Source organism: Triticum aestivum, chromosome 3A, assembly GCF_018294505.1.
Source record: "Triticum aestivum cultivar Chinese Spring chromosome 3A, IWGSC CS RefSeq v2.1, whole genome shotgun sequence".
Lineage (NCBI taxonomy): Eukaryota > Viridiplantae > Streptophyta > Magnoliopsida > Poales > Poaceae > Triticum > Triticum aestivum.
The window spans coordinates 584321357-584330542 of NC_057800.1; the positions used below are offsets into that span (position 1 = coordinate 584321357).

General features: G+C 51.5%; 1 protein-coding gene across 1 annotated transcript; it reads left to right on the forward strand.

Moving 5' to 3' along the window:
• The first annotated feature begins 1549 nt into the window (after positions 1–1549).
• On the forward strand, positions 1550–3580 carry LOC123062381 (F-box protein At4g18380). Its single transcript, XM_044485866.1, has 2 exons — positions 1550–1895; positions 2147–3580. Exon 2 carries the CDS (start codon positions 2191–2193, stop codon positions 3268–3270), a length of 1080 nt encoding a protein of 359 aa, XP_044341801.1. The 5' UTR covers positions 1550–1895; positions 2147–2190; the 3' UTR covers positions 3271–3580.
• The last annotated feature ends 5606 nt before the right edge of the window (positions 3581–9186 follow it).

A 9186-nucleotide genomic window follows, 5' to 3' on the forward strand; every position in this document is an offset into this window, starting at 1 on the left:
TCTTTGTTCGCTCTTTTGAATTCGGAGACTAATATGATGAATTGTATTCGGAGACTAATCTTCTATTGTATTCGATGAATCTGCTATTGCTGTGTGCTACTGTCTATATTCTGTCAAATAATATATTTTGTAACCTATGCAAAAATCAGAAAAGTAAAAAAAAATCCTAATATTCATACTAATGGCGCATCACTACAGAGTGCGCCATTAGTGTGGCAAAGTATACTAATGGCGCATCATCAAACAGTGCGCCATTAGTATGCCAAGTATACTAATGGCGCATCCATCCGCAATGCGTCATTAGTGTGCCAAAGCACATGGTTAAATATGGCCCTTGGGAGGCATACTAATGGCGCATGATGTTATATACTAATGGCGCACTGCGTGGTGCGCCATTAGTATACCAGATACTAATGGCGCACCAGTGGTGCACCATTAGTGGTGTGATACTAATGTCGCACCAGTGATGCGCCATTAGTAGGCAAAACTGATGCGTCATTAGTAGGCCTTTTCCTAGTAGTGCGACACCCGGACACCACCGATTGATGAAGGGAAAAAGGCACCTCCTTTCACCACAAACAACCGCCCTTTGTAGGAAGGGCCTAGCCGGCCATAATCGGGTAGAAAATGTCGCCGCTAGCCACGCTGCTGGCCACCGTACCGCCCCACTAGGGATCAGGGCCATCGTCACGACCCATTTGGCTCCTCCAAATTTCGGCTATGGCAAGGCCGGGAGGCCTCCTGCCTCTCACCCCGGATCGCCCCTGCCGGCGTACCTCGCTTTGAGCCACTGTAACCACTGAACAGGACCGACACTCCAAGCTCCCCAAGCATAGGAGGGAGAGGTCCACGACCACCGTTGTGCCGGCGCGCAGCAACGCGCCGCGCCCAAGCGCTGCATCCTCAGTCGGCCGCCTCATCCCGTTCCTAAGCCACTGCTCAGTGAGAGAAAGGAATCCCAGCCGTTGCCGTCGCCGACTAGGTTTTGCCTGGCCGCGCCCTTAGACGATGGTGAGGGAGGGGAGAGAGGTGGAGCAGGGTCCCGACGGCGGCGGCGGCTACGGTCCCCCCTTGGTCGCACGCGGGGCAACACGGAGAGGGGAGCGTGCATCCACTACACCTTATATTCATGTGGCAATCAGGCGCCACATCAAACACCAACCGCTTTAAACTTAGTGAAGGGTGTAAAATTAAGCGAACTGTTTGATACGCTACATGTTGAGCGCACAAAGGTCACGTCCGTCGCCCCACTAACACCAAAGCGAAAAGGCAAAAGATACAGGTGTACGTGCCTGCATACGGACGTACCACTACTGCAAGAAAATGGCCACGTCCTCTGCTTATTAGTGCTCATCTTTTCTCGTAGTAAAAGCGAAGGGGAAATTAGCTTGCCGACCAGGGCAAAGGCGAAGGCGCGTGCGTGCGTGCGTGAGTGACCCGGTCACCGTGCGTCCACCCGAGTCTATCTATCTATCCACGTGTAGAGTAAAACGGCGTTATTATTAAATTAGAGGAGGCCCGTGCGCGCGCCGCAGCGACACCGTCGCCTCCCTCCGAGGCAGTCTCCGCGGCGCTATTCCCCAAGCCACACCCAGACCCAGTGGTGAGCAGCACGCTTCCCCTCCTATACAATACGTCCCCCGGACGAGACCCCGAGGCCAGAAAATTCCCCAAACCAAACCACATCCCCTCCCCTTCCCTGCTCCCGCGAGCTCACCGCCCGAATCCAAGCTCCCGGCTGCTCGCGTGCGGTGCTGTCTGGAGCAGCTGCTTGTTCGCGCTCGGGTTGGGTCACCGGAGCTGGGATCCGGGCGGAACTCCGGATTTGGGGCCGGCCGGTTTCATCCCGGTCCATTGTTTTCGCCGCCGCCAAGCTGCCCGCAGCCGTCCTCGTGGTAAGTGTTCATCTGCCCCGGTTCAGTTTCTAGTCTTACCACGATAGCAGTACTGTTCCATGGATGAATTTGTGTGTGTGTGGAGTGATTCAGTTGCATTGTAGGAGTACTAGTTGTAGAGACAATTTTCCTGGCGTTGGATTGGATGTGTCTTGCTGGCTCAGCTCAGCTCAGGCCGTTCGCGCACCAAGTTTGTGTGACAAATGCTGCCGCCTTCTTAGCTCTTACAATAGCTACTGTTCTTGTTTCAGAAAAGAAGTTGCTGGTTCGTTCGCAGCGGTCTACAGTCTGAAAAATGCATCCCAAGGCTCGCATCCACGCGGACCCGGCGGCGCCGGAGCCGGACCGGATCGACGGCCTGCCGGACTCGCTCGTGCTGCTCATCCTCAACAAGCTGGAGGACGTGCACTCGCTGGGCCGCTGCGCCGCCGTGTGCAGGCGCTTCAGCGACCTGGTCCCGCTCGTCCACGACGTCTACGTCAAGATCGACCGCGTGGTGGCCGTGGACGGCGACCCCGACGACGCGCTCAACCTCTCGCCCCCCAAGCCCCGCCACATCTTCTCCCACCTCCTCAAGCTCATGCTCTTCACCATCGCCAAGCCGTTCCACGGCATGCGCGGCCCGGGCGGCGCGGGCGGCGGCCGGCCGCTGTTCCCGCGGCTCGCCCAGCACTCGCCCGTACAGGTGCTCAGGGGCTTCTCCCACGTCCGCAACCTCCGGGTGGAGCTCCCCTCGGGCGACGTCGGCACGGAGGAGGGGGTGCTGCTCAGGTGGCGCGCCAGGTACGGCAGCACGCTCCAGAGCTGCGTCATCCTCGGCGGCACCCTCGTCGACCGCAAGCCCGCCGGCGCTGCCGGGCACGAGGCGTCGGCGGCGGAGGACGGCGGGAGCATGCCGGAGTCCTTCTACACCAACGGCGGGCTGAAGCTGCGCGTGGTGTGGACCATCAGCTCCCTCATCGCCGCGTCGACGCGGCACTACCTGCTCCGGTCGATCGTCAAGGAGCATCCGACGCTGCGGAGCCTGGTGCTGGCGGACGCCGACGGCCAGGGGACGCTGTGCATGGGCGCGGAGCAGCTCGCGGAGTTCAGGGAGAACCGGCTGGCGGCCTTGGCGTGCTCCAACAGGACGCAGGTGCCGGCGTGCAGCATGAAGCTCAAGTACGCGCCGTACCTCGAGCTGCCCGGCGGCCTGGGGCTGCAGGGCGCGACCCTGGTCGTCATCAAGCCGTCCAGCGATGGAGCCGGCGGGTGTCACGTTGGCCGGAAGGAGACCGAAGCCTTTGTGTCCGGCGCGTTCGATGGGCCGTTCAGGTTCGCGGCCAAGGCGCTGATGAAGCGGCGCACCTATCTGCTGGAGATGAACGGATTCTAGATGCCGTTGAGGTGTTTGTGGATGGATATCATATCTTGCTTTTGCAGTGCTTCTCATGAGCATAACTGTTTTCTGCTCGGGCAAATGCAGCTTCTGAATTGCGGTGTTGCTTGCATTGCATATAAGCTGCTGCATTACTCGTTGACAGATGTGTGTGAGCGCTGCTGTCTTATCTGTGGCGTTTGGGTGCACTCTGTTCTACTCGCGCGATCCACTCCTCCAAATTCCTATAGTAGCAATGGAAATTTCCGGAAAATTGACATATTGTAAAGAGACACACACTCTATGAAGAAGCTTAGCTTTGTATGTACCTGTTTAGTAGATCCTGGGTGAATCGATCTAGTGATCAAAAGCCAACAGTTGGTATCAGAACCTCGACGATCTACGATGACGGACAGCAACGCTGAGTCAAGTCCGGCAACGGCGGTTCAAAGGCGAACAAGTCCATCGACGGTGGTTCCAAGGCAAACAAGTCCGTCAACGGCGGTTCCAAGGCGAACAAGTCCATCGACGGTGGTTCCAAAGCGAACAAGTCCGTCAACGGCGGTTCCAAGGCGAACAAGAACGGCGACAAGGTGAAGAAGGGCGGCAAGTCAGCGACTAGTGGTGGAGGAACGGGCGGCGCCAACGTACTGGCGCATTGCAACATCCCCATCCAGTACCCGATGCTTACCGACGCCAACTATGGCGTGTGGGCGGTGAAGATGAAGATCATTCTCCGAACCCTTCGAGTGTGGGAGGCCATCACGGACGACGACGTCGACCAGGAGTGCGACGAAGGTGCCATGGCTGCCATAGCCCAGTCTGTGCCGGATTCCGTGCTGATAACATTGGCGGAGTTCAAGACAGCAAGAGAGGCGTGGAACGCACTCAAAGAGATGAGGATTGGAGAAGATCGCGTCACGAAGGCTCGGGCGCAAGTGCTGAAGCGCCAATTTCACAAGTTGCGGATGGAGGAAACTGACTTGGTGAACAACTATGCCATGCGTCTGACTACTTTGGTGGGAGAGTTCCGCGCGCTTGGTGCAAAGCTCGAGGAGGCCGAGATTGTGGAGAAGTTTTTCAGTTCGGTGACTGATAAATTCACGTACATCATCGGGACGCTCGAGCAGCTTTACGACATCGATGACATGACCATAACGGAGGCGATCGGACGCTTGCGGACATGGGAAGAGAATGCTTGTGGTTGTCGAAAAGGCAATGGAGGAGGTAGTGACCAACTTATGTACTCACGCGCAGATAGGGAGTCCCCAAGTAGCAAAGGAAGGCGCAACATTGGCGAAGGCTCAAGCAACGCGAAGCGCGGCGGACAAACCGAAGAAGGCAAAGGAAAAGGCAAGCCACAAGGTCGTGGTAAGGCAAAACCGGTCTAAAGAGCGGAAGCCACGGAACTTGGATATGTTCGAGATCAAGTGCTATAACTGCAATGAGATGGGTCACTTTGCAAAGGATTGTCCGGAGCCTGACAAGCGGGAGATCAAGGCAAATTTGGCGAAGCAGGAAGACGAACGTCCAGGTCTTCTGATGGCTGAAGTTTGTGATCTCGTGAAGCCTAACAAAGGGGAGATCAAGGCAAATTTGACGAAGCAGGAAGACGAACGTCCAGGTCTTCTGATGGCCAAAGTTTGTGATCTCGTCCAAACGGTGGTTGTGAAACCAAGCCGGAAGGTGCTACTTCATGAGAAAAAGGTAACACCAAAGTTATCCGGAAGCCAGAACGTGTCGTGGTATCTAGACACGGGTGCCAGTAACCACATGACGGGGTGCAAGGAGAAGTTCCTCGAGCTGGAATATGATGTTCAAGGCTCGGTCAAGTTCGGTGATGGTTCAAATGTGGAGATTGCGGGCAAGGCTCTGTCCTCTTCGAGGGTCTCATAGGAGAACATCGCATACTCACCGGAGCGTACTACATCCCACGGCTTCGCAACAACATCATCTCTGTCGGGAAACTTAATGAGAATGGATGCAAGGTGGATATTGAGAATGGAGTGATGACGATCTTCGACAACCTCCGAAACGTGCTAGCCCATGTGAATCGCACGCGGAACCGGCTCTATATCCTCAACCTTGATCAATCTCAACCGGAGTGTTGGCTCGCCAAGAGTGATGATGATTCGTGGTTATGGCATGCTAGATTTGGACACGTTAATTTCTATGCCTTGAAGAAGATGTCGAAGATGGAGATGATATCTCGGATGCCGTTAATCGACCATGTTGATCGAGTATGTGACGGATGCTTTGTTGGAAAACAACACCGCAGACCGTTCCCTGCTCAGTCTACCTATCGTGCAAGTGATGCACTCGAGCTGCTCCATGGTGATATATGTGGCCCTATCACCCCAGCAACTCACGGAGGAAAGAAGTATTTCTTCCTAGTGGTAGATGACTACTCGAGATATATGTGGGTCGTTCTCCTACGATCTAAAGACGATGCATTTGAAGCGTTTAAGAAGCAGAAGGCTGCAACGGAGATGGAACACAAGCTGAAGGTTCGCGCTCTACGGACAGATCACGGCGGAGAGTTTACGTCGAAACGAGTTCAACGACTACTGCGAGAAGATTGGCATAAAGAGGTTCCTCATGGCACCTTATACACCACAGCAGAACGGGGTTGTTGAAAGGCGCAATCGAACCGTCGTTGACATGGCGAGAAGTTTACTCAAGAGCAAGAACTTGCCGGGGAATTTTTGGGGAGAAGCTGTCTCGACAGCAGTCTATCTTCTCAACCGGGCTCCAACGAAGGCAGTGATCAGCAAGACTCCATATGAAGCAATTTACGGACGGAAGCCGATTGTGTCTCATCTATGGACGTTTGGGTGTGTGGCACATGTGAAGACGGCGGAGCCGCATCTCTCAAAGCTTGCCGATCGCAGCACCAAGATGGTGTTCATCGGATACGAGAGGAGTTCCGGCACCAAGGCATACCGCTTCTACGATCCACGAACCAAGCGTCTACGGATTTCACGCGACATCGTGTTTGAAGAAAACCAAGCGTGGAATTGGAGCGCAGCGGCCGACGATGCTCCAAACAGTAACATATTCACAGTTGAATTTTCAACTGATGATGATGCAGGGGAGGACGTCCAGGTGGTTGGCAAGACACCCAACCAAGGTTACCACAATGGTAGTGATCATCATGGTGCCGACACCGACGACGACACGCATGGGTCGCAAGGTGATAGCGACAACGACGCGCAGGACACGGGCTGAGATCTCAGCAACGACATCGACAACGAGGCACATAGTGATGATGACAATCAAGATGATGGTCACGGTCACGATGACTACGCCGACGACGCAGATGTCGACAACGAGGATGCCAACGATCCAGCATCTACCATGCCGAGACTCAACGGTCTTACTCAAGTGCATCGACGCCGACACAATTTGTGTCGCCTCCTTCGCAAGCCACAACAGATTCTTCCGGGCCTCGTCGCTACAAGACCCTCAAGAAAGTCTACAAGTACGCAAAGCCAGTTACACTCGAGTACTCCGATTTGTGTTTACTCGGAGTTGAGGAGCCGGCGAACTTCGTAGAGGCGAGCAAAGTTCAAGTTGTATGCACGCCATGGATGAGGAGATGAAGGCGACCGAGAGCAATGGCATGTGGACTTTGATAACCCGACCTCTGAACCAAAAGGCCATAGGTTTGAAGTGGGTTTACAAGTTGAAGGACACGAAGGGTGCCATTGTGAAGCACAAGGCAAGACTCGTTGCAAAGGGCTACGTACAACATCAAGGAGTTGACTATGAGGAGGTGTTTGCACCGGTTGCTCGAATCGAGACGGTGAGAGTGCTCCTAGCTTTGGCAGCACAAGAGGATTGGAAGGTTCATCATATGGATGTGAAATCCGCTTTCCTCAACGGCGACCTCAAAGAAGAAGTGTACGTGAAAGAACCCCTCAGCTACGAGAGTAAAGAAGAAGGGAAAGTTTACAAGCTCAAGAAGGCACTTCACAGGCTGAAGCAAGCGCCAAGAATTTGGAACTCAATGTTAGACCGAAGTTTGGTCTTGCACGGGTTCAAAAGATGTACCTACGAGGATCCGAAAGAGAGTCTACCAAGCACCAAAGAATAGATGAAGGTTGAAGACACGATCAAAGAGGAGCGCTGGCGTCAAGCTACGGACGAGCTCACGACAGCAAAGACGGTCCCTGAAATGCTACAAGTGACCACAAAAGCAATGCCAAAGATAAAGACTACGAATAGCAGCAGTCGCATTTGGGATTCAGGTCACACCGAGGACAGTCATGTTTAAGGGGGTGAATATTAGGATTAAACACGACTGCTAGTCCGTGTATGTTCTGTGCACGTGCGGATGCGTGTGTCCGTGTAGGTTTCCTAATAGACATTAGCTTATATATAGTGCAGCTACTGTTACGACACTGTTATTCAAGTATCACACAGCAAGACATAAGCTCGAAAGTCATCTACAAATTCTTATACATCAACTAGAACTAGGAAACATAAACGAGGATGCACGATCAAGAGGGAGCAGAATGGGCTAATCCCCAACGGCCCCCAAGAGACCACAAAAGGCTATATCAGTATATAGCTAACCGATAACCTGCAAAAGCTAATAAACTCCGAAGCCATCATCCTGGGAGCCTACAAACCAGGTCTCCAGGAAATGGTAATACGAAAGTATAAGGGAATTCTAACCATGCATCAACATATCACAGTTTCAAAGCAGGATAGCAAATGAACATCTTCAACATCAGCCAAAGGTAGGAGGGACAGAGAGTTCCACTGAAGATCACCCAGCCATGGTCCTGTTGGTCCCTATCCTCCACCCGTGCGTCGCCTTGAAGACTTCACTTGCAATCAGCTCAACCATTTTTACGCCCCACTTTATTGCTCTTTGTCTTTATGGGGTTTTTCTGCAAAATATTCCAATCATGAAGCTATTTGATAATCATATTAACAGGTGTACAAGGATCAATCACGCTGTTGTTAACAAAAATAATATTATTTCTCAGTTTCCAAATAGTACAGAAAATAACAGATATTCAAACCACAACTAGGTTCTTTTCATTTTCATGAAATCTTAATAACCAAATATAGAACAGGCCATGTACACTATCAAGTATATAATGCAGATTGAAAGAACACTTCATGATATTCCAGCAATTTAGCCACAGGACACCACAAGAGTAAATGATTTATAGATTCATTCCTTCCGCAATATGGACATCTGTTATCACCAAGCCACCCTCTCCTAAGAAGTTTCTCATTAGGTAGGATGGCTATTAAAATAAGGGATACCAGTTAGTGAAGACTATTAAAGTAATTCTACCAGGACTAACAAATATTCTGCTTGCCCATTGCTGCATTTCTTATCCATTTTATCTTCACGAGGTTTCCAGTTCTTATTTCTAATTATTTTGTCATCAATAGATAATCCCAGGTATCTCATAGGAAGAGAACCTATAGGACAAGTAAAGATGTTTGCATAGTTTTCCGCGTCGCTAATAGCATCTCCAAAAAAACAATTCACTCTTATGAAAGTTGTTTTTTAGGGCAGAATTGTTCAAATAGACAAAGAACAAATTTCAAATTATGAGCACGATTATAATCATCTCATAAAAGAAAAACAATGTCATCATCATACTCCAGCATATTGACGCCACCATTACCCCTAGCTTTGTCCATGGACATGACCAAAGATCAACAACTAGATCAAAAATCAAGTGAGACAAGGAATCTCCTTGCTTTAACCCCTTATGTGTAGGAAAATAAGGGTCAATATTATGATTAACCGTTATACTGACATTTCCCCCCTTAATGGTATGCATAGCCCAATCAATCCACTTATCAGGGGAGCCTTTTATTTTGATCATTTGGAAAAGAAAAGGTCATTAACCTTATCATGCACACCACACTAAATTGACTAGAAGGGCAAACATGCACACCACA

What these genes read in the sequence shown, in the direction of transcription:
- LOC123062381 (XM_044485866.1), top strand. Translation starts at nt 2,191, where the DNA reads ATGCATCCCAAGGCTCGCATCCACGCGGACCCGGCGGCGCCGGAGCCG.